The 26,975-nt window shown below is 51.0% G+C and overlaps 13 protein-coding genes across 13 annotated transcripts; 6 read left to right on the top strand and 7 right to left on the bottom strand.

Annotated features, from left to right (window-relative positions):
- Positions 1-1,620: 1,620 nt before the first annotated feature.
- On the top strand, positions 1,621-2,444 carry PRF1 (peptide chain release factor 1; the record flags this gene model as incomplete). The annotated part of the gene is made up of 6 exons (XM_051727194.1): positions 1,621-1,646; positions 1,693-1,703; positions 1,756-1,796; positions 1,845-1,912; positions 1,973-2,309; positions 2,361-2,444. 6 exons carry the CDS (start codon positions 1,621-1,623, stop codon positions 2,442-2,444), a joined length of 567 nt encoding a protein of 188 aa, XP_051593001.1.
- Positions 2,445-3,027: 583 nt separating this feature from the next.
- On the bottom strand, positions 3,028-4,822 carry J4E82_000873 (uncharacterized protein; the record flags this gene model as incomplete). The annotated part of the gene is made up of 3 exons (XM_051727193.1): positions 3,028-3,905; positions 3,954-4,647; positions 4,703-4,822. 3 exons carry the CDS (start codon positions 4,820-4,822, stop codon positions 3,028-3,030), a joined length of 1,692 nt encoding a protein of 563 aa, XP_051593000.1.
- A 1,045-nt stretch (positions 4,823-5,867) lies between these two features.
- Positions 5,868-7,058, bottom strand: J4E82_000872 (uncharacterized protein; the record flags this gene model as incomplete). Its single annotated transcript, XM_051727192.1, has 1 exon — positions 5,868-7,058. The coding sequence occupies one exon, from the start codon at positions 7,056-7,058 to the stop codon at positions 5,868-5,870; it is 1,191 nt and encodes a 396-aa protein (XP_051592999.1).
- A 287-nt stretch (positions 7,059-7,345) lies between these two features.
- J4E82_000871 (uncharacterized protein) lies at positions 7,346-9,648 on the bottom strand (the record flags this gene model as incomplete). Its single annotated transcript, XM_051727191.1, has 8 exons — positions 7,346-7,546; positions 7,597-8,111; positions 8,161-8,572; positions 8,623-8,895; positions 8,946-9,239; positions 9,291-9,366; positions 9,418-9,505; positions 9,561-9,648. 8 exons carry the CDS (start codon positions 9,646-9,648, stop codon positions 7,346-7,348), a joined length of 1,947 nt encoding a protein of 648 aa, XP_051592998.1.
- Positions 9,649-10,005: 357 nt separating this feature from the next.
- Positions 10,006-10,599, bottom strand: J4E82_000870 (uncharacterized protein; the record flags this gene model as incomplete). Its single annotated transcript, XM_051727190.1, has 3 exons — positions 10,006-10,189; positions 10,240-10,380; positions 10,433-10,599. 3 exons carry the CDS (start codon positions 10,597-10,599, stop codon positions 10,006-10,008), a joined length of 492 nt encoding a protein of 163 aa, XP_051592997.1.
- Positions 10,600-11,723: 1,124 nt separating this feature from the next.
- J4E82_000869 (uncharacterized protein) lies at positions 11,724-14,193 on the top strand (the record flags this gene model as incomplete). Its single annotated transcript, XM_051727189.1, has 3 exons — positions 11,724-12,074; positions 12,126-12,313; positions 12,360-14,193. 3 exons carry the CDS (start codon positions 11,724-11,726, stop codon positions 14,191-14,193), a joined length of 2,373 nt encoding a protein of 790 aa, XP_051592996.1.
- Positions 14,194-14,617: 424 nt separating this feature from the next.
- Positions 14,618-15,502, bottom strand: J4E82_000868 (uncharacterized protein; the record flags this gene model as incomplete). Its single annotated transcript, XM_051727188.1, has 1 exon — positions 14,618-15,502. The coding sequence occupies one exon, from the start codon at positions 15,500-15,502 to the stop codon at positions 14,618-14,620; it is 885 nt and encodes a 294-aa protein (XP_051592995.1).
- Positions 15,503-16,326: 824 nt separating this feature from the next.
- Positions 16,327-17,226, top strand: J4E82_000867 (uncharacterized protein; the record flags this gene model as incomplete). Its single annotated transcript, XM_051727187.1, has 1 exon — positions 16,327-17,226. The coding sequence occupies one exon, from the start codon at positions 16,327-16,329 to the stop codon at positions 17,224-17,226; it is 900 nt and encodes a 299-aa protein (XP_051592994.1).
- A 666-nt stretch (positions 17,227-17,892) lies between these two features.
- On the top strand, positions 17,893-19,511 carry J4E82_000866 (uncharacterized protein; the record flags this gene model as incomplete). The annotated part of the gene is made up of 2 exons (XM_051727186.1): positions 17,893-17,992; positions 18,043-19,511. 2 exons carry the CDS (start codon positions 17,893-17,895, stop codon positions 19,509-19,511), a joined length of 1,569 nt encoding a protein of 522 aa, XP_051592993.1.
- Positions 19,512-20,595: 1,084 nt separating this feature from the next.
- Positions 20,596-22,195, top strand: J4E82_000865 (uncharacterized protein; the record flags this gene model as incomplete). The annotated part of the gene is made up of 5 exons (XM_051727185.1): positions 20,596-20,698; positions 20,759-20,812; positions 20,881-20,994; positions 21,054-21,316; positions 21,377-22,195. 5 exons carry the CDS (start codon positions 20,596-20,598, stop codon positions 22,193-22,195), a joined length of 1,353 nt encoding a protein of 450 aa, XP_051592992.1.
- Positions 22,196-22,531: 336 nt separating this feature from the next.
- On the bottom strand, positions 22,532-23,233 carry J4E82_000864 (uncharacterized protein; the record flags this gene model as incomplete). The annotated part of the gene is made up of 1 exon (XM_051727184.1): positions 22,532-23,233. The coding sequence occupies one exon, from the start codon at positions 23,231-23,233 to the stop codon at positions 22,532-22,534; it is 702 nt and encodes a 233-aa protein (XP_051592991.1).
- Positions 23,234-23,743: 510 nt separating this feature from the next.
- Positions 23,744-24,291, bottom strand: J4E82_000863 (uncharacterized protein; the record flags this gene model as incomplete). Its single annotated transcript, XM_051727183.1, has 2 exons — positions 23,744-23,881; positions 23,947-24,291. The coding sequence occupies 2 exons, from the start codon at positions 24,289-24,291 to the stop codon at positions 23,744-23,746; spliced, it is 483 nt and encodes a 160-aa protein (XP_051592990.1).
- A 209-nt stretch (positions 24,292-24,500) lies between these two features.
- On the top strand, positions 24,501-26,949 carry J4E82_000862 (uncharacterized protein; the record flags this gene model as incomplete). Its single annotated transcript, XM_051727182.1, has 2 exons — positions 24,501-24,567; positions 24,617-26,949. The coding sequence occupies 2 exons, from the start codon at positions 24,501-24,503 to the stop codon at positions 26,947-26,949; spliced, it is 2,400 nt and encodes a 799-aa protein (XP_051592989.1).
- Between the last annotated feature and the right edge of the window lie 26 nt (positions 26,950-26,975).

Here is a 26,975-nt window from a genome sequence, read left to right as displayed (position 1 = left end):
CCCGCCACGTCATGCCATCGTTGCGACGTGCAGGGCGCCTTGCTCACCTTTAGCTACTCAGCCATCTCACTGCATATGCTATTTCCACCGGTACCAAGACAGTGATGAGAGCTTGCATGTCAAGGAGTGCCGAGAGAAGGATTGCGCCGATCAGCACCAATCCGACTGCAGGAGTCCCAAGAACCGGTCTGACAGCTACGTCGCCGTATATGCCGTGGGCTGAAGCATGACGATCGCCACGATGATCAGTATCGAATTCCTTCTTTGATGCAGAGCAGCTTTCCAGAAACGGACGATCGAAACATGTAAGTCGATCAATGTTCACTTCTGGGATGTGACCCTGATGCATGAAGCATAAGTGCAATCCTCAGTCTTAACGAGACGAGCTAGATCTGATGTTGCGAAGCCTAAAGGTTCCTAGGCTGTGGACCGCGTTTGGGGTCGATCCTCGTATGATCCGATGTCTTCCGTTCGTGTTCAAGTCGAAATGTGAGCAATTAAGGATCTGCAGGTCCTCGTTGAACGAATGGAACCATTCGGAGACAGACGATTTGGGCCCTCCGAGTACGAGTGCGAAGTTCAATGCGCTGGCTGGGAAGCTTGGTCGGCGAGGATTCTCAAAGATGATATGCTCGGAGAATAGTGAGGAGGCCCGAACGTGCATCCTGCAAAGCCGCAAGCAACTATGCCTGAAGTGCACTCAACAGTGGCGGCTGCAACCGCTGATCGCGGCCTTGAGCGTAATACGGCTCATATTTTCTTTACGATGATTAAGTTTGTGGCTTGTATCGATACAGTAGGCTGATGGTCCGTCATGGAGTTGGCGGTCCGGGGAACGATTGGTTCGGTTCTTACCTGGCTGAGCAGTTCACAGGCATTGACGCCTGCATCTTACCTTATGTTAGCCTTGCAGTAGTTTTCAATAGTTCCTCGATGGGGAGACCAGGGCTGCAGATTGCCGTCTCCATAGGGCGGAAAGCATGGCCGCCGCCCGTTGCACTAGACTTTTTGCTGTCCGCATATGCGATACAGGCAGGGTTTTCCAGTGTTTGAAGTACGTACTGTATAGGTCCAGCCACAAACGTGGCAGTTACCTCGATTTTGAGTGTACTGGAGGCGATCGAGCTGCCGTGTTGGATGGATAACGACCTCATCATCGTGTCGGTTAGCTAGCGGGTCGGGGGGCCCGTGTTATCCCATCGAGTCCCAGGACGACGGAATCTTTTTGTATGTAATCTTGATGCTCATGCTATCAAGGTACTTCCCGCGTAGCTTTTCGTAGTGTACCAGGTATACAACAGGGTCATGGCATGCAAGATGCTGGATGGTGAGATCATATATTTTTAGCCAGATCGGTTGGTATCTCGGCCAAAGACGGGTACGGCAGCCATTCCTGTTGGTCTCTGTGCATAAGCTAGCTAGCTAGATCGGGCGGCACAGCGGAAGACAGTGAATGGCGGGGTGGAGCGGAAAGGGTTTGGAGTCTCGAGAGGCGGAGGACGTGGGAGGATGAAGCTCTTCCGCCAAGAACGGACATTGCGGGGCATTTTCTCCGAGACGCGAAACCTTGACTGAACGCGAACAACGCGAACGACGTCGAAATATACAAATCCAAATACAATGGCTGATGTAGCCAAAGGCGCGAGGTGAGTAATGTGTCAGTCCTGGCGAATAGATCTGACATTGCAACAGCGGTCCCGAGAGTACATCCCCCAACACCACCAGAGTCCAGACATTTCTCTGACATACCCCCAGCGAACCCTCGCGGTATTCCCGTTGCGCCCTTTATAGATCGGGTGCGAAGTCCATTGGTCATCTTGGAGGATTGCGTCTAACATGGACAGGTTGAGGACTATGTCACAGACCGCGCAGATGTCGAGAAGACCATCAACAACTTCAAGGAGATGATCTCGTATGTCTCACCCAACTGGTCACACCCATAAGAACAGCAACGCCTAACGTGCCTTCCCAGGAAGTACCAGTTCATGCAGCAAAACACTCAACGGCGAGCTGCAGGCCTCAAGGACAAGATCCCCGATATTCAAAAGACGTTAGAGACTGTGCGGTTCCTCAAGTCACGGAAAGACGATGCGGAGCCCCTCGAAACTACCTTCGAACTGAACGATACACTCTACGCCAAAGCTGAAGTGCCTCCCACCGACGAAGTCTACCTCTGGCTCGGCGCCAATGTTATGCTCGCATACCCCATACCCGAAGCCGAAGAACTGCTGCAATCGAAGCTGTCGACCGCGAAACAAAGTTTGAGTACATGCGAAGAGGATTTGGACTTCCTACGTGAGCAGATTACGGTATGCATACTCCATGCAGTAGGCTGAGGTGTAATACTGACAGGGCCATAGACACTCGAAGTCGCATTCGCACGGGTTTACAACTGGGACGTTGCACAGCGGAGAAAGGAAAGGGAGGCAGAGGAAAAGAAGTGAATGTGTCTGAATGGAAAAGAGTCAGAACAACTCTCGCCTGTCGGCAGGGAAAGACAGCTTACGTAGCTGATCAGCACGCAAGGCAAGATACAAAAACCAAAACCACATGATGATGATGATGACGATAATGAAAACGCTGGAGAAAGCTGAAATGGCTCCGAAAGATTTCGCAATCATCAAGCAAGCGATATGGTACCTCTCGGGTGTGACTCCTGCTCACGATCCACATGCATTGTATACCACAGTGAAGAGCCTGCTACCAAGACGGCGCAGTACTCGTCAAGTCTTCATGAACAACACGACGCTGAAGTGGAGACAAAGAGACCTGGGCTACGAACGTGAAAGGTAGATACCGCCCGACATGAAGAACTTTCACGACAGACAAACCAGGGCTGTGCGGAAAGACGAGGTATAGTTCTCACCAATCAATTTTATATACAGCTAATAAACGTACTCAAGAGTGCGGAAGGCAGAGCATCAAGCCCTGCCTAACGATCCTATTAACAGCCACTTTTCCTCCTATGCATATGAAATGCATACGACCTATCCCTATACACATTACCATCCATTCATTCGACCTGGCTTAGACGACAATCTTGGCACCAGCCTCGGCAGTCTCAGTACCGTTGTTAATAGGTGCCATGTCTTTGCCAGTCTGCTCCTTGACGTACTCGCTCATCATCTTAGTAATGGCGACTTGACCACCCCATGTGACCATGTTAGCCATGGTATCGATCTCCTTCATAGTCATGATGACAGCTCCTTGAGGCGCCTTGTCGAGGCCGTACTTGTCCTTGCCTGAGTCCTTGTTTTCCTGGCGGCGCTCGGGTTTGGCCTCGGTGCTGTTGGCGGCAGCACCTTCCATGGTGGGTCTCTTCTCACCCTCGGCCGCTGGCTTCTCGCCTTCGGCTGCGGGCTTCTTCTCACCGGCCGCTGCGCTGGCGCTCGATGCAGGTGCTTCACCAGTGGGTGTCAAGCTAGATTGAGCGGCAGGCTCAGCAGCAGTGGGTGTTTGACCCTCACCAGCGGCTGGTTGAGCAGGTTGAGCAGGCTGAGGAGGCTGAGCGGCTTGTGCGGGTTGCGCACCGCCCATGACTTGCATAGTGAGGATGTACTCTCCATCAATCTGGCGGACAGGAACAGCAATGCGCATGTTGGCTTGGTCAAGAACGGCGTTAGCCTGAATGGGGGTAAAGGTAGGTGCAAGAAGGAGCTGAGTCGCCACGGGGTTGTTGCCATTGGTAGGTGTGCCTTGCTGCTGGCCCTGCTGCTGGCCCTGCTGGATCTGGCGTCTGAATTCACCACGGCTAAGACCACGACGTTGGGTAGCGGCTCCACCAAGGTTTCCTGTTGCGCCTCCGGGGTTCTGGAGAACACCACGCTGAGCGACGGCAATAGCGACTTGGCCGGTGGGGGGGACGCCCATGGCTTGCATCATCTTCTGGATACGGATAGCATTGACTAGACGTTTGTCAGCTATCTATATGACTGAGACATGGGTAGACTTACTGGGCATCTGGACAACAGTGACTTGCTGGTTTAGATCAGGGGTGACAGCAGCCAGGTTGGAGACAACTGAGTAACGGTAGTCGTTGACTGGGGCCTGACCCTGGAGAGCAGCCAACATGCTCGAGTCGACGCCATCCTTGACGTCGACGTTCATAGTCATGGGCTGAGTAGCGCGAGTCGACATCCTGAAGCCATCCTGGAACTCGTTCTCTTGTAGACCAGTACCTTGAATAGCGACGGATGTGCTGCCGTCACTGCCGAAAGGAGTGACCAGAGTGTTGGTCTCGACGGTCTGACGACCAACAACCATGTACTCGCCGTCCATCTGAGTGCGCTTGACCATGCGGACCGTCATATCAGTAGTGTTGACACTCCTCATAGTCTCCTGAATCATCCAGGATTGACGGTCAGGCGACAGCATAGCAACGTATGTGTTGTCGGGTTGGACAGCAACTGCCTGCAAGTTCTGCATCGTCATGGCCATCTCGATTTGGCCACCAACGAGATCTGTAGCGCCGTTCGTGCTGATAGTCATCGATTGCGGCGAGACAGCGACGAAGGGTTGACCAGTAGTTCCCGTGACTTGGTTTGCGGGAATGGCGGGTGTTTGTTGATTAACAATTATCTGCTGTTGCTTCTGGGAGAATGTCTCAACCTTTGAGCGGTCAGGAAATTGAAAAGAGTTGAGTTGCATCTACGTTTGTCAGTTTAAAGTCGATGAGAGGATCTGCTGGAGATAGTTTACTTACATCGCCATTGACATTAAGGACTTGGTTAAAAGACACCTGCTGTGTGTTTGCGTTTTGAGCCAACACCTGTGTACAGCTCAAAAGCAGGAGAACAAGCGAGGAGACAGTACCGGACGTCATGTTTGTAATAATAAAAGCCACCTGGGCTTTGAAGAAATATTAAATAAGAAGATAGAAAAGAAAAATTAATAAGAGAAGAGCGAGAGAACGGCGGAGCAACTGACCAGACTTGCTGCGGCAGAGAGGTACTCGAACAACAAATCGTGGCACAGTGGCTTAATATGAAGACTCTGTGTCTCCGTACCATGACTTCGGTTTCTAGCCCGGCGAGCCATGATCCGGTCAATGGGGTTTCGAGTCGTGCTCCAGGACTTGATGGCGAGATGTCCCGGAGCGAACAGTTCCATAGCAATCAGGCATACTCGACCCCTTCGGATTGAGAGGTCCACATAAAACCTGCCGTGACTTGCTTGATTCGTTAGAACCAGTTGACGAGACCGTTGTCCTTACAGGTATGGTGTCGGCCAAGAAATTGCTTGAGTAACGGTGATGCTTCTTTGCGAATTCGGTTTCAAACGTCAGGCAGAACGTTTGGTTTGCCCATCTGGGACGGATTTGCCGGAAAGCTTAGCCCTAATGACCTACGAGACACATCGACGCATGGCGAGACTGTTCTATCAATGGTCGGGTAGTCTGAGCTTTCTGAAGGTTTGTATTTATGGAACAATCTGACAAAATGATGGGATGCCTGGCTCACACAGAAAGCTTATGTCATCAAGAGGCCTCTTGTTTCTTGTTCTCTTGCGCTGCGCTGCGTGCAGCCATACAGGTAATTGCTTCCACGTTGTTCTCGGTTGGTCAGTCGAGGCTGGCAGCAAAGGCTCATCTGTAAGACAGCGAAACTCCTGATTATTTGCGTGCAAAGTCTATCGGTCGCGCATTACATGGTCAAACCACGATGTTTAGAGTGGTGTTTCGCGAATGCAGTTTGTCGCACGAACACGATCGCCTTCGGCTACTTCCATACACTAGTCTCGAAACGGACAGAGCATAATCATTGGTCAACAACTTGGTTCTTGAGCGGTTGCAATGGGCTCAGTCAATCTGACAGGAGTCCCCAGATTGTGATTCTGCTCTCTCATTGCTACAGGAACTACATTGGTGATCATTGGTAGCCTCGCCCACTGGGTGCTTTCACACTGCCACTCGAAAAAGTGGCCTTGTACTTGTTATCCATAGCCTTTGATCTTTGCTTGCTTCCTATCCCTGTACGATCTGTTGTGGGCTGTGCAGCCATGAAGCTGTCAAACTCATCGTCGTCGACATCACCTTCTGCAGGCTCGCTGTCATCCTCCTCGCCTGCCTTGGCATTTCCTGGCGCAGGTTCAGTTCGAGGTATACGTTCGGGTATCTTCTTGTCATCCTCGTCTTCTTCTTCCTCTGCATCTTTTGGCGTGGGGTTGGTGAAGGGCTTCGATGCCAGGACACGGCGCCTTAGCTCTGCCATCTCCTCCTCATCGTCTGAGGACTCTGGGATATTGTAAGGGTTTCGCGGGTCGATTTCGTCTTCTTCATCCTCATCACCCTCATCATTCTCATCATCATCGTCATCATCTGATTCATCGATGACCCTTCGGTTCATGTTTCCGCCAGCCCAAACATCCTCTTCAACGCCATCCTCTTTCTCTTCTCGGCTCGTGTTGTATTCGCGCTCAATCTTCTCCAGCCAGACTTCCTCGGCCTTTTTGATTTGCTCTTCATTCTCGCATGCCATGTAACGCTTGAGCAGCGCAGCGTTGATGTCCAAGAACGCCTGGCCGTATGAGAAAGTCGACAGAATTGATTCGGCCCATTCGGGATGCCCAGTGATATAGTAGCAAGCGGCAAGAGCTTCGACGCAGTTTAGCCGCCATGGTCGACCGTAGTTTGTTGGGTTTGCAGCAACGAGGTACGGAAGTAGACGTTCGCACTTGCCACCTATCCTGCCGAACGGGACTTCGTCTATCCTCTTCCAGCTGGCTTCCACAACTGCAGCGCCATATTGTTCCATCAAGTCCTTGTCTTCGCGACTAAGTATCTTCTTTGCCTTCGGGCTAACCACGACACCTGCAAACTTCTGTCCAACGTGAAGCTCGCGCATCATGCCCAGGCGCATGAGCCTCTTTCCAGAACAGCGCTTGGCATCGCAGTGTCCGAGGTCCCAGCATGCGGCTTTAAACTCTGGTTTCGCAGGCCTCGGGTTGTCGCCATCGTTCTCATCTGCATCCGATGCGCGGCGGGGGCGGGGAGGACCGCGTGCTTTCGCGGGATTTTTGAACTTGTTGTTGCCCTTGAAGTCTTTCTTGTGGCGCACCATGTCGAATAATATGTCTGTATGTAAGAGAGAGGCGATTTGCAGGTCCTAAGTTGGGCGTGAGTCGCAGAGAGGGGCAAGATTGTGGAATAACAATTATTGAACATCGTAATCGATAAGACGCGCTAGTCCGATGACGTTGCGCTTGCTTCTATGAGCGAATGGCGATGGCGTCAAGGCCGCTTAGCTGAGTAACAAGCTTTTATAAGAGCAATTCATCTTTGGGGTACGGAAAATGCTTGATTCATGTTCTTTATAGGTCGACGACCACGGTTTCCGTGTTGCGGATGCTATGAAACACCGAGGCTCGGGATTTCTCCCATCTCGTTCTTCTGCTGTCCACCAAGGGAATATGTAGCCTTCCACCTCATTTTGACGTTGTTCCCCGACCCTCTTTGCACGTTGTTCACGCGGATGTTCTGAGTAATTCCGAACTTCTGATGTGGTCCGAGGTTGACGCCAGATTGTGGCTCCAATTGCAGTTGGGCGCCCTGGTTGTTGTTAACTAATGACTTCAATATCATCACATTGCACTGCCTACCTTTGATGCAGCAACCTGCAGTGTCAGACCAGAGATTGGTAGCGGTGTGTTGTTCGATACCCGTGATTGGATCAGCAAGGTAGTGTCCGATTCTCTCGAGATGTTGAAGAGAACATTGATGCTCGTGTTGGTGACAGTTATCTCCTTGGAAGTATCTGGCACAGCTGAAGCAAAGTTCCACTCGTCGTCGTCATCAGCAGTAGCGCTGCTTTGTGTCAAATTGGTTGACGGCGCAGGCATGCCACCACCCAGTAGATCAACAGCACCAGATGCCACCGGTGGGGGCTTGACCGACTGTTGGTATTGGAAAGGTGAGCCTTGGCGTGGTGTGGATGTAAGAGCAGCGAAAGGATCCGGTGTGCGCGCTGGCTGTATTGGAGGCGGTGAAAAGGTAGACGGAGTGGGTGACGTGATTTGGGATTGTGTTGGCTTCGGTCCTGCTGAGAAGAGATCGGTGATGGCCTGGTTTGATGCCTTTTGCGATTGTGGCACTGCCATTCCGGACATGCCTAGGACTAAAAAACGTCAGCTGATGAATGCTCGTTGCAACAACAAGCAACGTACCTGAGCCATTCGAACCTCCCAAAGAGATGCTACCCTGCTGTCCGTAGGTATCTCCACTCAACGACAGTCCTAGAAGATCATCTTCAAGAGCATTGCCTGCGGCTGCTGGCTGTTGAGGTGCCTGTGACGATCCTGCTGTCTGAGACACGGGCTCTGGGTCTCCAAAGTCGATCAAGTTCAATGTGTTGTTTGGACCCTGGGAAACGCCAGCACCACTGCGGCCAAGCGTGCCTTGGGGTATGTTATTTGCGGCTTCTATGTCACCCTTCTTGAAGAGCTTGTATCTCTCTATTGTTCGGTGTATGCTGTCGTTGATTTCGAACAGCTTTGCTACGGCTTCGTGGTCTTCGGAATCTTCTTCGCACATCTTCTGGATCTTTGGTTGGGCGCTTTGGAGGGCATTCGCAAGTTCCTGTCGTCCAGTTAGCTAATGTCACCATATTGACACCTCATTTGACATGCCTCAAAGACATCGCCCTCTTTGATCTGATCGCCCGGTTTGTAGCCCTGCAGCATCTCCTCCAGTATCTTTGCCTTTTGCTGTATTCTTCCAACTTCTTCAGCAGCCTTTGCGCGCCAATCGGTCTTGTTCCTGGTATCGTACCCAGCCATTACTTTCATGAGCTTGTTCGCTTCTTGCAGGTCCGCAGGCCCACCGCGACGGATCAATTCCTGGAGTTTCGCAGATTGTGCCTCTCGTTCCTCTTCGGCCATTTCTTCTGCCGAGCGGAGATTCTGCGCCATGTTAGCAGTATACTTGAACCGCCAGACCACCATGTACATACGTCGCTGGGGTTTAGGACTGCCGCATCTTCCTTGCGTACTTCAGGAAAGATGTAGCCCTTGTAACTCAGCAGCCTATGCATGTCTCTTATGAACCCTAGGTCGTCTTTGTACCGCGACGTCTGACATATGGTTTGCCGCCATTCTTCTATCAGCTCGAGAATCTTGTTTTGTACACGCGTCGAATGCACAGGCGGACGTTCGGGGAATCGGCGGACAAGCTCATTGAGGAATTCCTTTGTGCTTATTTGGAGGTGGAAGGGGTAGCCGCAATTCTTGACACATATGTCCAGGAGCTATCCAAGGGTGAGCTATGCGAAGTACAAGGTGGGGCAGTGTGGGCGTACATTGAGCGCGAGGAGGGCAACGTTCTGATTGCGGTGGTTGACGTAGTGCACGATGGTAACAGCTGCTTCTCGAGGCCTGGGACATCGTTAGCCTCGAGTGTATAGCGGAAGAGTGGCATGACCCTACGCTGAGCCTTTCTTGCTATTGATCAAGTCGGAGATCTCGAGGTTCAAGGCCAGGTTGGGCTCGAAGTTCTGCGGATCGCAAGCTTGTACTGTTCCATACTATATCAGTTTTGGTTCGTACCCGAGGAACGGCCTTGTGCATACATATGTAGCGCTGCAGTGGTGAACTGGGCGCCTCCCCGAATGCGCCGTACCGATCCCGGGTGGCCATGCGCGCAGACGCTGCCTCCATTGCGCCGCCAGAGAATTCGAGTATCGAGGCTGTAGATAGCGAGAAGTAAGAGATTCTAAGGTTCGGAAGGGCGGACACGTGTTTGCCGAAGCTGGTTGTATGAATAACGTATGTTCTAAGAATTGGTGGGGATTGGAGATCGCGGCAGCTATCCACCTGCTCGATGCCTTGGCGCCACAGTTGCTACGTAATGCGCCTCATTTCACATGTAACTTCGAAGCTCAACCTTTGTTTATTTACGCACATGCATGGTTCAAGGGTATTCACTCTGGGTAAAAATAGTTTCATAATAACTACCTAGGTCGAGCTCTTTTGCTAAACCTGCTGCTAGTTATCTCAAAGCATGAAAGTCATCTATCAAATCATCCAGAAATCCGCGATCAAGTACGTCGCGTATCCAGCAATACCTGCAAGTACAGCCTGAGTGCCGTAGTAACCAACAATCCTTCCGGGAGCCGTAGAACCCTTGATCATCAAGCCAAGCTCTGCGTGACTGATACGGAGGGCAAGGAGAGTACCAAGCGCGTAATTGATGTAGGTCCTGATGTAGCAACTTAGACGCGTTGTCTTGTCTCGACGCAGTGCGCTTACCTGTTGGCTCCGTTGAGCTCAGCGAGGAGCGCCACTCCCAATACCAATGGCACGTTCTCGGCAAAGTTCAGCTGCGCACGCGTGGCCACATATAGGGGATCTGTGACGCCTTTCGAATCATCCGACTTGTCACCCATGAAACTATCGTCAGCGTCAGCAGAATGCTATTGGCTAACTGATATGAGCTCCCTACGTCTTTGAGGTGATGCGGTGGTAAGCAATGCGGTTCTGGAGGAAAATGTAGTATGCCGCAAAGGGAAAAGCCCATGTAGCAGTCGCAGGAGCGAGAAGCGGCATTGGAACGCCGAGACCAACCTTGGTTGCCATGCTTGATTCAGGAACGGAGAGATAGTTGACCATCGAACCGAGGAAGTGGGGGAGAGGAGTTTATATAGTTGTGGGGACTTTCAAAGTGGATTTGGTGGAGAGAAGATAGGATTGTTTTCCGAAATACATGGATCCCGATTGTCGACGTCATCTAGGGGTCTAGCGCAGATATATGCAGCGGCCCGATCAACATTCTTTGGTGCGCCGTTGAACGGGGTAAACCTCACGAACGTTCGGGACTATGTCTTACGCGCTCAAAATACATATTTTTTGACAAAGGTCGTGTCCGAATGGTACGGTGTATACGCCAAGTCCAAGTTCTGCAACTTCAATAAGCTGTTGTCGTTATGCATTGTTCCACTGCACTAAGAGAGAAGAGTAGGGAACTCACTTGAGAGGAGTGTGAAGTGCAAACACGTCTGTGGTTCTATGGAATAACTATGGCAAGCCTCGTTGTTCATCGGTTCTGTATGCAGTTAGTTTCAGTGGCATCGCATAGGGAAGACCGTGCCTACAGGCTTCATGTGCTCAGCATCATTTTCTTTGTTGTCGTCTCGCACTTCCTTTAGCATCTTGTCGATGCCACGTTCATTCAAAGCCCTCTGTTTGCTGGGTTAGCCAGCTTCAAGGGCAGAGCCTTTAGGGCAAAGTGCCTGACCGAAAGACATTTCTCGTACTGCTCGAATATCGGCTTGCATTCGTCGGTCGTGGCAGTGCCTCGCAGAAACTCTAGATTTTGTCAGGAGTCATAAATGCCCAGATTATGCACTATTGCTTACTCTCACTGTACCACTTGAGGAAGCAGTTGTCGTATCGTCTTGGATGTATCAGTTAGTTGTACTAGCAATACTAGATAACATTGGCGCTCACTCCTTGACTTCGTTGCATTCGGGGGCTAAAGAAGCCGACATGTTGGTGAAATGTTGGTTAAGTGACGGCCTTGATCAGCATGACGGAGGCGGCGGGTGAAGGTGCGCGGCTGCGGCTATCGATAGGGAAAGCGCGCTAACGTGGAAATCATTGAAGGTTTCTTTCTAAACATTTGCGACACGCGCTCCCTCTCCACCCCAACACGACCTACGACATCGAAGCGAGACGCCACCGTAGACCACGTCATCGAGCGTTTTTTAAGAGGATGAGCGCACAATAGACACGCCATGGATTCCTTCAAAACGCTTCAGACAGAGATCTCGGCTGCCCTGAAGTCGACCACCAAGTCTGCCTCCCTAATAGGCGCAGCAGACATTTCCTTTCAACGGTCGCTCAACCCCGAAGCTGGCACACAGCTGGATGCTCAGAATGCGCGCCTCCTTCACCTTGCGCAGCGACTTCTCGAGAATGCTGCTGCGAGTTCGGACGCTGTAGGTCCCAAGCTACCCGACGTCGAAGCCATAGACGCCAATTGGAGGGGGGTTGTTGATGTCATCGACAGCTTGCTTGAGAAGGCCGACACCAGTCTCGATGAGTACACGGGTGTTGTCAAGCGACTGAGTCCCGCGACCGAGCAGGTGAGGAATACACATACTGAAAGGGGGGCGCGTCATCTGATTCACTTGCAGACAACCGCGAAGCCGCGCCCAAACATCGCCGACAAAAAGATTATCGCAAAGCCCCAGCTTAAATTTGAGCATTTGCCCGCCAATTACGAGTCTGGCGGCTTCCGCCCTTTGGTCACAGCGAAGCCGCACGCGAAGATACCGCTCGAGAAATGTTTGGAAACTTTCAAAGACAGACGCGGACGGGAACAGTATGACAGATATGCTATGTTAGCACCGCAAGCTTACCTTTCCCAGATACCCTCACCCGTACCAGACCGAGATCGAAACCTACGAATATCCTTCGACCGTATACGAGTACTCCGAGCCGCAGCAATACCCACCCTTCGAATCTACCACTGCAACTTTGGTCGATACCCCTGAAGCACTAGCTACTATGCTCTCAGAGCTGAAGACCGCAAAGGAAATCGCTATTGACCTGGAACACCACGACAACCGCTCCTACATCGGCATGGTTTCGCTAATGCAAATAAGTACGCGCGACAAGGACTGGATAGTCGACACACTGAAGCCCTGGCGGCGGAAGCTCGAGTGCCTGAACGAGGTGTTCGCCGATCCCAATATCTTGAAGGTTCTACACGGTGCATACATGGACATCGTCTGGCTTCAACGAGACCTTGGGCTTTATGTCGTTGGCCTCTTTGACACGTACCACGCTGCTCGAGCTCTTGGCTATCCTGGTGCGAGTCTGGCTTACCTGCTTGAGAGGCATGTTCAGTTCACAGCCCAGAAACAGTACCAACTGGCAGATTGGCGCACTAGGCCGCTCAGCAAGGAACTGTTCGAATACGCACGCGCCGACACCCATTTCCTCCTTTATGTATACGACAACATGCGGAACGAATTAGTTGAGAAGTCTGACTTCTCTAACCCCGAGAAAAACAAGGTTCAGGACGTACTGCAAAAATCGAAAGAGACGGCGTTACAGCGATACGAACACCCTGTTTACGATATGGAGATGGGTCTTGGAGCAGCTGGTTGGTACAAACTCGTCTCACGGACACCTGTGCAGTTTACCCCACAGCAGTTTTCAGTCTTCCGAGCTGTGCATAGGTGGAGAGACGACCTCAGTCGGAAGGAAGACGAAAGCCCGCTTTTCATCATGCCCAACCACGCCGTGTTCTCTGTAGCTCGTGCGATACCTGCGGATAAGGCTGCTCTCTTCAACGCTATCCAACACGTGTCGCACATCATTCGAGCCCATGCGGACGAGCTCGTAGCTGTGATCGCAAAGGCTAAGGAGGAGGGCGTTGGGGGACCGGAGTTGCATAGCGTGCTTCAGACGATTGCCGACATGCAAAAAGCGGAAAGGGCTGAGTCTTATGCTGCTGCTGCGAAGGTAGCAGAGGCGACTGCAGCTCCAGCTGTTGAGGCCGCAGCACTTGAGAGTACCGTTGCTGTCCCAGCTACTCGCGCTTCGTCTTCTGAGTTCTGGGGACAACTGTGGAAAGCCAGCCAGCCGTCACAGCAGCGGGAAACTCCCACCATTGATATCGGTCTCGCTCTGCCATTACCACCTCTTACCGCAGAAATATTTGCTGATGCAAACGGAATGACACAAGCTGCACTAAAGGCGGAGAAACCGCAGCACACTTTTGTACCGAAAGAGGAGAGACCTGCTGAAGACCAACGAACCGACACGTTTGTCGTCAGGCACCTCGGTAGTCGCAAGCGAAAGCGAGGAAACGCAGTAGAAGACGAACCCTCCACCACAACGCCAGCCCTCGACCCTATGACCAACGACGAAATCATGCTAGACGCATCCGAGGAAACACCAGACGCAGATCACGCACATGCCAAGGCCGCTAGGAAAGCCGCACGTAAGCAAAAGAAGAAGAATGACGCTGCTGCCCGCGCCGCTGGTCTTGACTACGGTAACGAGCCTGCATTCGACTACGCAAACGCCAAGTCGGTACTGCATGCAGAAGATGGCGATGGCAAGAAGAAGAAGAAGGACAAGAAAAAGAAGAGTGCAGCCTTCGCGCCTTTCTCGGGTATGTCCGATGCACCGAAGGGACTACCGAGGGCGCAAAAGGAAGTCCCAGGACGAAGCAAGACGTTTACAAGATAGACGTGGCAGTTTCGAGGCAAGGGAGAAGAGCATTGCTTTGCGTTTTTGCGTTCTTGTACATATACCTGCATCATGATACCAACCTAATTCTCGAGGTGTCAAAACAATTCAAGGAGAACTGCTCTAATGGGCTTACTGCTACTTGGTCGCCGTTCCTACGCCTCTACTCTGAACATGAGTGATCCATCACTACCTACGAAGCAGCTCGTCTCTATTGAGCTGTACCTTGTACTGGAAAGACACCCGGAAGGTATACACGTATAATATTGTAGAGTTATCGCCACACAAAGTACGGTGGATACATTTAGTATGCATTCTGAGCATTGTACGAAGCTATAGCAGTAATGTCCGCTGCCTGATCCCTGGGTCGTGAGACAGTTGGGGAATGCATACACAAATCCCTACCAACCCTGTCGGCCACTATTCACGCAATTTGTCCATGTAAAACCTGATAGAATTGACCAAAGTTTCCCTTGCCGTCCTTGCCACCATCTGGTCCGTTTACGTTGTCCATGACGGCAAACACGACCTTCTCCCACCACCCTCCTTGGAATTCTGGCTCTCGAAAAACCTCAAGAAAGCAATTTGCGACGTCTCGTGGCGGATTGGCGAATACACCGCAGCCCAGTGCGCCCAACACGAGCTTTCTGTGTCCATGTCGAGCAGCAACGCGCAGTATGAGGCGAATGTTCTTCTTGGTGTGAGACCTTACGCCAGGGCTTTTAAACGCTGTGCCGTCGTTTGATAATTCCGGTTGACGAAGTGCTGCTACGCTGATGACGGAAACTGCGGGCAGGCCAGGCGGACAAGTGTTACTGTGTAACTTGTGGCCTCTTGACATGGATTCGCGTATTATGACCACGTTTGGTGAGTATATGGCAGAGAGAGGGGGTATTGGGTAAAGTTTTCGGTTGAGCGAGAGGTAGAGCGAAGAGCGGTAGCACAGACATTCCTCCTGGGCGAGGGCGCCCTTCTGCCAGCCGCCTCCGGGTGAACGCTCGGAAGCAAGGTTTAGGACTGCCACTGGGGTCACCTTCTCAGTACTGGTATCCGACCTTTTCTTGGTGACATGCTGGTTGACGGTGTGAGAGGGGTCTAGCTGGATTGCCGCATCGAATGAATCCATATCGAGTACTTGAATAGTACACGGTGTCGTTAAAGCTGGGCATAAGTCCGCCGGAAGAGGAGCTGAATCTCGATGATTCAGATCTTCGAGAAAAGACCATTCAACATCAAACTCCGGTGGAAGCTGAGCCCGGACATTCGGGAGTGCTTCTTTGGTCTCGTCGGCAACTAGTTTGAGACTCATGTTGCGGCGGCGGTCAGGGGGTCGCTTTTGGTTAGATGAGTGATGTTTGTGAGCGTTGGTATTATTGCGGCGGTAAGGTTGATCTCGATGAGAATGTTGTGATCGAGACGACTCTGGTCGTGCCGAACCTGGCTTTTTAAGGAAATCGAGGATGGATCTTTGTTCCATGATTGCTGGAGGGGAAAAGGTAGGTGGTAAGGAGCGCTTTCAATGTCGTCGAAGCAGGAAGCCACAATGACCGAGTGTTTTTCGTGAATCCACAGGGTACTTGTAAATGAATACCGTGTGCGTTGCGGGTTCTGCTGCATAGAGCTGCCTGAGGATGCATAGGCCGAGGGATCAGAAGCTTTTAATTAGAGTCTTGTGACGCATTTATTGTGCACAGAAATGCCTGATGGCATCGAGAGATGTATCAAGAATGAGGAAGGCGCATAAAGATTGATGTAAGCAAAGACTCATACAGCCATATCAGGCAGCAGCAGGCAAGGAACGTGCTATGTGAGCTCGGAGCTAGTGCCTCTGAGGCATGCATGCGAACATTGAATCGCAGCCGCTAGGTCCATAAATGGCTCGCAGTGTTCGACGTGCATATGGACATGACAGCAATAGCCGGCCCGCATATATCATGTGCCTTACAGTGGTTCCAGCAAGGGTCTCTTTCAGCCCTACAATGGGCCTGTGCGTCTGCCCCACATTCGCGTAACCAACAGCCATCATGTGGGATTTGGGTGCTCTTCCACTCACAACAACAATACTCCTGTCACCTTCACCAACATACTTCAGCGGTATTCCTCATGTAATTCTGGCACCCTATCATCGGCGAAATGCCTACGCACCTGGCGCATCCATCTCCGAAGCGCAAGCGCGATCAACCCGCGCCTATTCCTCTGCTCAACACGGCTCTGGCCCTGCGTCCCGCGTCAACACCGCCACGAGGTAGTCCCGCGCCTTCGTCGGGCGCCGATAGCCCTCGAAATGCAGTCGCAGACACGCTGCGAGGTATGACCCTCACTGCGCTCTCGGAAATACCCATGTCCCCGCTCACACCTACCGACGATGTAATACGCAAGAAGCCGAAGCTCGATGCTATGAGAGCAGACAGCGGAACTGGCTCAGAAATATATGCAGCCAACGAAACACCGAACAGCTATACAAATAGGAAGCATATAGATACTATTGCTACGACACCCGAGATGGAGGTCTCTAGGGTGATACCAGAGACCCCTCAGTCGTCGCAACCCCGCTTGTTGCCAGATATCGCTTCTTTCGCGCAAACCACCAGTTTTGTTTCGTCGCCCGCAACAACTAAATCGCAGCCGTCTATATCCACACACGAAAAGCTTCGCGCGCAAAATCGATCGTCTTCGCAACCCCACCCTCGGGCTAGATCACCGTCGCCGCCAATGTCGACTCTCACGTGGCGAGATAGTGAGATCACGGGACACCTGGTCGATCCGTCAACTGATCCAGATGACGATGGTACTGGGCTCAATGGGATTGGCTTTAGACCCACACCAGCATTAGCATATGCTAGATCGCAGAAGCGACGACAACAGTTGACAGAGTGGAAGCTACGGGAGACTCGCGAGGCGAGAGCAAAACGTAGCGAGAGGCGGAAGAGAGGCGTCAGAGATATGCCTTCAAGGGAAGTCACCGTCGAACGGGAAGTCATGCCCGTTACTAAGATTGAGACCACGAAGCGGACAGTCAAGTTCGCTATATGAAATGTCGAGGAGTTAATCATAATTTCCAGAGAAGTGTAATCAGATGGGTAAGCCCCAGTAGGGACGATGACGATTTCATGATATTTATGATACGGGTGATGTTGGATTAGCAGCATCCTTGGAGTATGGCGCGAAAGGGTGTTTATCTTTCCACGATATATTTAGCATATACGATCATGGCGCCTTCTGCTGAAGTTACAGTTGTTACAGATTCATGCTCAAACATGCTTTGCCGTCTTGTCGAATGAATTGGTCGCGTCTTGAGCCTTCGGATACTGAGCGGACTTAACACCCTAGTGACCGGCTTCAAGCACGTGAAAGTGCGCACCCCAACACGCGTCTATGACTTCCTATTCATCGCTTGCGCCTCAGTGAGAGTGGATTGTTGGATTCTTAAAGCAGATCTGAGCATATACAACATGGTATCCATGCTGCTGTGCTGCACAAGTGCATCGTCTACAAATGCTTGTTTGTACCTAGGTAACTGGCGCTGGTTGATCCATGCTCCCAGGGCTGTCTTCGTCATCACCGCACTCTTACGTGAGACCTTCTTCCTACTATACCACCATGACTTAAGAAGTTACCTGAAGGTAGCAACGCTTCTTCATCTTCAATTCTCACCCATACCACATAAAGAAACGATACCGTTCAATCAACCGAGCGCCCATGATGGTGCAATGGTTGCGCCTTGCCTCGCTGCTACCTTGCGCGCTAGCTCTCAGAGCCAGTGAACCGCCTCATCACGCAAGACAGGTCGCTATCATAGGTAAGAGCACATTTATAGAAGATGGTTATGCTGGTACTGAGTCCCAGCAGGTGCAGGTGCAGGTGGCTCATCCGCTGCGTACCATCTCGCCCAGTATGCCGCCGAGGCAGGCATTCCGACAAACATCACCGTCTTCGAACGTAACGATTACATTGGTGGTCGCACAACGACCGTGAACCCATGGAACGACCCAACGATTTCAGTGGAGTTGGGCGGCTCCATCTTCGTACAAAGCAATCGCATAATGGTGAAAGCCATGGAGGAGTTCAATCTATCGGCTGCCGGGCACGATCTCGCAGCCCAAATGGACATGCCTGATCTGGGCATCTGGAATGGACGTGAATTTGTTATCGTGACAAAGGCCGGAGACACTTGGTGGGACAAGGCGAAGCTGCTATGGAGATACGGTGCTGCGCCACTTTGGACAAACAGGCTGATGAAGAGTGCTGTGGGCAGATTCTTCCAGATGTATGATGAGCCAGTGTTTCCGTGGAAGAGCTTGGGCGACGCTGTCGAGCGAGTGGGGTTATTGGAAGCCACTGGAGTGACGGGAGAACAGTATCTCAAAGCAAACGGCATTGGCGAGGCGTTCTCGAAGGAGATCATCCAAGCTAGCACTCGTGTCAACTACGCTTCGAATCTGCCCTACATTCACGGCTTGGAGACGATGGTATGCATGGCAACAAATGGAGCAATGCAGATCGAAGGAGGCAATTGGCAGATCTTCGCGCATATGTTGAAGGCCTCTCGCGCCAATGTTCATCTCAACACCTCTATCGCCAGAATCTCCAAGCAACAGGATGGCAGCTACGAAGTCACTACAGCTGCCGGCCAGACCTCCGTATTTGACGAAGTTGTCCTCGCAGCACCTCTTCAGTACTCAGATCTTGATATCCATCCTGCGCCACACCACGTCCCTGATGAGATACCTTATACGAAGTTGTATACCACTCTTTTTGCGTCACCTTTCAGGCTGGATCAGAAAGCATTCAATCTAGATGCAAAGACGCCTGTGCCACAATACGTCCTTACTACGCTACCGCCAGCTGAGATCCCAGTGGATGGCGCCGGCTCGCCCAGCTTCTACAGTATATCCGTATCCGATGCTGGCCTCAACCCAGAGTCGTCTCCGATTCGATTTGAATACATCTACAAGATCTTCTCACCCTTCCGTGTCAACGCCACATTCCTCTCCCACATCCTTGGCCAAGATGTCTTCCCCGAGGAAGCCGAACACGGTAATGTCAACGGAACCGTGAGCTGGATTCATCACAAGCTTTGGTACTCGTACCCGAGAGAATACCCGCGTGTGACATTTGAGGAGATCAAGCTCGACGATGGCCTGTGGTATACTAGTGGTATTGAGAGCTTTATCAGCACTATGGAGACAAGTGCATTGAGCGGGAAAAATGTTGCTAGATTGATCAAAGATGAATGGGTTGCCCAGGGACTTGATGACAGTTATTCGAAAGCTCGGAAAGATGGCGCCGACGATGAGCAGTATCAACAAGAGCTATAAAGGTCGCGCTTTACCAATGCCAACGCAAGCCACGATGTTTTAAACTCTAAAGAAGTGCATGAGAACTGCTACGCCAGAAATGGCACCATTACTGATAGAGCAGCCACTTCGGCGAGGTAGCAGCACAGACGCTACGTTTCAGGCGTACTGTTTGTCCAGCCAGGTCTCTGGACGCGCGACATTGGTCGCTAGCACCAAATCTGGCGAGGCTGCTCTTCTGCTAGTCATGCTCGACATGCCTGGTGCCTTTAATTGACACTGTTAGCTATCTTCCTGACCATCTCCGACCAATCGGCTCGGGTACCGCTGCGTGAAATCTGGAACGCTAGATGGTCTGAGATCTACGACAGCCACGCGAGATAGCCGACGATTCGACGTTTTCCCTTAGCACCAGATAGAGGGCTAGTCGTGCGTTGACCTTGTTGGCGTATTCTTCGTTTTGTATGAATGATTGTATCAAGTCTTGTTGCTATCTGACGACTTAATTGTCAACATCTATGTCAGTTTCTGCTTGCCCCTCTTCATTCTTATCTCATGATGACCATGAGCCCACTAATTAGCCACACGCTACAAGAATAAACTCGCATCAAGATCTTGAGAAAGGCGCATGAACGAAGCTAATCAACCATCCGCTGAACTGGTCGTCTGGCCTGTGTGTGGCGCTCCCATAGGGCCTTGGGTTCACCCCCAACGGAACCACGACGATCCCCCGGACGTCCTTCCGCCATTAACATTAAACTTCCGAAATTTGCACTAATCACCACGCAGACGAAGTCCCTTCAACCCTAATAGAAGGAGCGGCGTGACTAGCCAGGGCTGTCAGTGTACAAGATTCGATGGCGCACACTCGAGCCTTGTCCTGCTTGAGTGCGGCTCCGTTAAAGGGTCAATTGTACATGGGCTTCCTATTTCTCCCTGTTGTACCCTGGGCTGAGGCTCGTGAACTGGCTCGTGTGCTTTCATTCCTGTTTCGTCGTTATCATACGATTTCTTACATGCCTGCCTGTTTGCGCCATATCGGATTACTGTAACTTGCAATACCTTGATCGACTGTGAGGTGAAGATACAAAACAACATCGCGATCATGGTAGCACAAGACTATGTACCTGCGCTGGTACCGCGGGCTGGAGAGATTATTAGCATCATGTTACAGATCAGCACATTTGGTGTACTCTCCGTTTGCATAAGTAAGTCGTAGCTTGGCGATGCTGCCGAGAAGAAACAGAAATTCTAACAGCGTGTAACAGTGCGACGAACACAGTTTATTCAGAAATGGGCTGCACTTCCTTTGGCGATGTGGTGTAAGTGCAACACGATACATGCTTACGAGCATCCTGGGAAAGTATATGACGCTGACGGCCTAAAACAGTAATTCTCATCATCTACTGCGACTCGGCGTTATTCGTATTTGCAACTGCGATTGTGGTTCATGGCTTTGGTATCAACTCCTCGCCGCAAGTGTGCGAAGGGGGAATCTTATTATGTAAGTGCACAACAGTGGATACATGGGAATGCTTAGAATCAAGGCTCACCACTGCACAGGTCTGATATGTTACATGACTACCAAGATTCTCATCTATTATTTCCTCGTCGAGAAAGCATATGTGGTTCGAGGGAGTATGAAGCCTCGCATGAAGACGAAGCTGTGGCTCTTCAACTGCCTTTTCATGCTGTTACCATACACCGTCTTTGTCATTATGAACTTCATCTTCCGAATCACCTACATCAACGACTCCGGCGTGTGCATAATCGGTATGCAAAAGATCGCTATGCTTCCGTTGATCACTTTCGAGGTCATTGTCAACGTAAGTATTCCCTTCTCCTCAGCTGGCTTATATCGACACCAGAAACTGATCTAAATTCAGGTCTACCTGACCGCCCTCTTCATCATTCCCGTCCGAAACCTCTACTCTTACAAGCACAACGCAAACCCTACGCTCCACCGCATGGCCAAGCGCTCGCTCATCGGCTCCCTTGCTACCCTCACCACCTCCGTCATCAACCTGACCATACTCATGGTATTAAAGGGTGAACCAGGTTGGATCTGCCTTATGTGCTGCAACGCCGATATCTTGTTCTGCGTAATAGTCCTACACTGGGTCACATCGAAAGACAAGCAGACAGTGACTACAGACCCGCACAGCGGTTACGGTAACGGCACGATCGGCTCAAGAAGCGGCACAAGATCCGACCAAAGACGGAATAGCAAGATGACCTACGGAGAAGGAACAAACGAAAAGAAGACCGAGATCATAACTATCAAAGGAATATCTGAAAATTCCCAAAACTCCAACAGCATCAACAGCACCAACGCTTCCCGCAACAATAGTGGTAGCAGCTCCCGTAGGCCTAGTCTCAACGTCTTCCCTACCGTCATGTCCAGCAACCCACATCATCGCCCTCAGACCTCACCGCGGCTCATGCCTTCTGGTGTCACAACGGAATGCAAATCTTCGTCTCCTACGCAAAGCAGGCTTCGTGCCCCGAGCCGCGGTCTGTACCGTACGCCTACGCGAGAAGAGTTTGGCGATGAGGTTGAGCTGAACAACATCAGAGTTGAGACTATTCACACAAGAGAAGTGGAGATTGAAGATGACCGGAGAGAGCGGACGGAGAGTGTGAGGAGTGATGGGGAGGAGTGGGTTGGGCATGAACGGAGGGTTGTTGGTGAGGGAGTTGTTTGATCTTGACGAGTAATGTTTGTACAGCATGGTCTTTTCAGGTTTGTTGATGCGTTTTATACCTCTCATTTAGCATTTTCGGGTCAGGGTACCAAAACTAGATATGCGTATACCAAAGTCAGAAGACATCACATTCACGCCGTTTTCACAGTTTATGCGTCGCAATGGGAATCCAAATGTGACCCGCTCCATGAAAAAGCCAGATTCTATAATTGTTTGACCTAAAGAGAAAGAACAGAGATCTCTTGAACGCCATGATTGACAAATGAATTAAACAGCGCACTATCACCATCATGCTATGAAGGGGAGAATCTCTGGCCTATCAATAACACACAAGACTCACATTATCGTTCTCGCAACTTTCCCCTCTCCCCCTTCTTGAGCAACTGCCTTCCTCTTCTCCACCCTATGTTCCAACAACCTTTCCACATCGCGGACTAGCTTTTGCCCATGTGTTTCGTAGCCTTCGACACATCGCATATATGTAGAAACGTCGTCAGCAATCCGTAGAGAGTGTTTGACGAGAGCTAGAACGCCGCGGCGTATGTCTCCCGGTGAAACATTTTCTTCGAAACTATCGGTATCGTACTCCTCATTGTGCGAACGGGATTTGGGATCGCCACGGTTCTTAGATGTTAGGTATTCTGAAGTATCTTTAGGAGCGTAACCTTTTCCTGCGCGAGATGATGCAGGTGTCTTCGCGGGGAATGCAAGCTTCATGGAGGGTTTCTTAGGTGGCATTTTGGCCTTGTCCTTATCTTTTGTTTCGACGGCACGTGAGGCTTTCTCCGATGGTGACTCATTTAAGTTCGAGGCTTTTCTTGTTCTCTTGCCGTCGATTATGTTCTGAAGGTTGGTAGGATCGCCGAATATCTCGTTGGGCAGGACAAGAGGATGATCTATGTACACATAGCCCTTAATGGACTGCGTACCGCTCGATCTAGGGCCTGTCTTGTCTCTTGATGATGATTTTCCAGCGTTGGCTTGGCTGTAGTCATGAGTTGCAAAGGAGACTGTCTTGCTGCTGCTGGGCTTTGCCATGATAGCGCGGGGAGTCCCAAAATTGGGGCACTGGAAGATGGAAACGAAATTGAAGTTTCTTTGATGTAGTAGAGAAAGTAGGTGGTATATTCAACAGACTGCTGATAGGAAGCGTGAAAACCTGAACGTATGAGTCTTGTGAAGAATGTGGAGCAGCACGGACTTGTCGTGAGTCTTTCCATTGTGTAACACGACAACTCAGAATGAGAAGGACCTCGTTCCTAGCGAGTTGTACCCAGCACTCAAAATCTACCTTGAAGATATCAATATCTTGTGTCTTCTGCTATATTAGCAACAAACACAGCGTATACCTTGGAAGTGCGATATAGCTGGCCAGGATACAACGAGCTTTCCCCATGTCTTAACTGATACCATCGGAGCAAAAATGACAGCGTGACGGCAATGGCATGCGTTTGATCTTGGACCCTCCATAATATTTTCTACACAATTGTAGCATGTTGTACAATGTCGCTCAAGAATGCAATCCCCTTGACGTTCTAACCTGGACCCTTATTTCTTTGCAGCTGGCTTCTCAGGTGTAGATGCAGGCGCTTTGGCGGGTGGTGACTTGGTGGCATCGGTCGGTTTTCCTGGCGGCTTGCCTTGGCTGCTGATGAGATCTAGAAAATGGTCCTCCGTCTGCTTGCCCTGTAAAAGAGTCAGCAAAAAACTAGTCGAGATATAACTTGTTGCGCTCTTCCTCGTCCACCCACCTTTTCAGCATCAGTTTCAGCATCCCATGCTCGGCCAAACTTTGTTCTGAAAGAGGCCAATCTTCCAGCCTCGTCCTCCTCGACGTTCAGTAGTTTCTGTGAACTCGGATTCCATAGTGGCGAGTTCCGTATATCCTTTGCGCTCTTGTATACTGGCTGTGGATTCGTGGTTCGTAGGGTAAATGAGCTGCCGTCGGAGAGGGTTATAAGTTGGGTGAAGGTGTAGGGTCGCTTTGGCCGGCGGAGAAGCGTCGCATGTCGTACTTGGGTCGTCTGATGTACCTGAGGCTGTATCGATTGTCGGAGGACGCGCAGTGCGCTCATCGAGGGGACTGGAGACGCCATGGTTGTGTGTGCTGGGCGGGCGTTGAAGTTCGGCAGGAAAGTTGCGGAGAAGAGACGGAGGTTAGCCTTGGCCGATCTAACATTTCCACTACAATGCGCCCGCTCCGTCATTCCCAGCACATTGCTCTCCCACAGTCGTGTCTTGTCCAACGGCACTGTCCTATTCGTCTCTGGCCTATGTAACAAATGTGTAACTTCTTGCTGTGAACATGGCGCTTTCACAGCGCCCGGCTTCGCGCTTTTTCGCCGCCTTCTACAGATGGAATCAACATGCCCGTTAGTTTTCCACATGGCATTACTACATGCATGCTAATTGTCTTCTTAGAACGTTCAAGGCCATGCGCCTCTGCCTATCGATACACTCCCCACGACACACGTTCCCGCAACGCCATCTGTGCCCCACGATACTATAATGCGACTCGTCTGTTGCAACAAGACAACATAGCAGGCACGCAGAAAACTGCACAAGAACAGGATGCCCCGATTGACTTCTCCGAGTCGGAGTTGGAGCAAGAGCAACTTAAGAATTCGGTGCGTGGTTTGATGCGTGATGTTCCGAGCTCCGTCGCAGTTCTTACCGTTGCGAGTATCGATCCAAAGACCAAGAAACACGTCCCTATGGGTGTTGCTGTTTCTTCACTCAGCACTGTCAGCCTGGACCCGCCTACTATCTCCTTCAATATCAAACAGCCCTCCAAAACCTTGGATGCCATACGGGCGACTGACGGCCTCTTCCGCGTTCATTTCCCCGCTGCAAATAGAAGCGGCGCGAAGCTTGTGGATCTGTTCTCCCGAGGGAACCATCCAGATGCTTACGATCTGCGATCCAAGCAGCTCAAACTCCATCAACCCATAAAGAAAATACAACATAGTATTCCGTCGTCCCTCGCACCGCAGGTCCTGGCAGGGTATGTACGGGCTGCAATGGAGTGTGAAGTTACACACGAGTTTCCCGTCGCAGACCATGTTATCCTGGTCGCAAAGGTTAATGGCCTAGAGCAGAAGACTGCGAAGGGTCCCGCAATCATGTACATTAACGGGGAATACCGGAGCCCAGAAGGCAAGAGTGTCTACGTCGCTGAAAACGCTCAACCTTCCGCAGCTAGCGCAGATATTGCGTCAGTGTGGGAATATCCATTGTTCCCAGGAGAGAAAGAAAGACGTCATTACATGGAACAAATCAAGGCCATCATCAGAAGCACTCCCGCTTACTACAAGGATCCATCTAGAGAGACCTCCAGGACCATCAACATTAACTTACCATACCCTCCTGCAGATTTCGGGATTGATCTAGAGCTTCTAATCGCAGAGTGCCGGCAAGAAATGGGTCTCGGAAGTCCACTGAGGCCTGGAGCTGAGGATAAGCAGGTCTTGAGTGAATTCTACGGGGTGCTAACGCCGTCAATGAGGGATCGAATCGTTGATCGGGCAAAGAAACTGGTAGCACTGGATGAGCGATACCTATCTCAACCTTATCGATCGTTCTTGTTCAACTTGGGCGTCAATCCCAACAGCAAAGACTTCCTACCAAGCGACATCATGAAGCCTTTACGAGCAGCAAACCTTGCACCGCGCTTCAAACAGGATCGAGAACAAGTGATTGGTGAAACAGAAGACATTATAAAAGCTGAACAGATTGAACACCGTCTGCGAGAGCACCTTCGATCAATGAAGTACGAGGACGCACGGAGGGAACCATTTGAAGTGGCTATGGAAGCTATTGGCGAACGAAAGGGGGCAGCCATGCATTTCAAGAAAGCACGGGCACGGTTACTTACCCAGAGCCACCCTACGCTTTTCGATGCTTCAGCCATAGACATCACTGGAGAAGTGACAGAAGAAGAACTTCGTGTGGTCTTGTGCCGCCTTATCAACTACCTAAACATCAAGTCTCAAATACACTTTCGACAAAACATCGAACGCGACCCGCGTGAGTTGTTGCGCCGAGTCCGCGTGGACCCTACTATTACGGGTATGGATATCGAGTTTCTGGTGGGCAAGATCAAGCATTTGTACCTTTCGACAAGAACATATCGAGACTTTCTTTTCGCGCTTGAGGAAACACTGCGACCTTGGTTTATTTGGAACGTGAGCTGGGACGATCTGGAAGAGCGAGTCAAGCATTTCGTCCAGAGCACTCCACTGAGGGCTATAGCTTGGTCAGCAAAGGGTAGGCTTGCTGCTATGGGTCTGCACTGGGACGCTACGGTTACGCTACCAAGCAACAATTCATCTAAGCAGGTGACTGAACAATCGCTTGTTAAAGGCGTTATTCTGGACACTCTCGTAGCAAAGGAGCTAAAGAATTACTATGGTAGTGGCACTGAGGAAGAGAATCAGGCTATCGCCAAGTATCTGAAGGAGACGTACAGCTTTGACGTCACACACAAACCGATGCAATACACATCCGCAGCCTCCGACTCTCAATCCTCAGCTGATGAGATGCAACAAGCTATGGCGACGACTCTAGAAACTTCTCAGGAAGAAGCTTGGTTTGACGACGGTGAACCAGGACAGCCGCCTGCGGCACAGGATGGCGCAACTCGTCGCAAGGCAGGTTGGACACGGAGAATCCGGAAGATAGAAGGAGACCGGAGTTTGAGAATCACGCGATTACCCGGCAAGAGTAAGCGCATCGAACACGGAGATAACAAGTAGCAAGGCAGGAAGCTTGGAGCACAGAT

This window comes from Alternaria postmessia, assembly GCF_024291825.1.
Source record: "Alternaria postmessia strain BMP 2775 chromosome Unknown scaffold_3, whole genome shotgun sequence".
Taxonomy (NCBI): Eukaryota; Fungi; Ascomycota; class Dothideomycetes; order Pleosporales; family Pleosporaceae; genus Alternaria; species Alternaria postmessia.
This window is presented reverse-complemented; position numbering and strand designations above follow the sequence as displayed.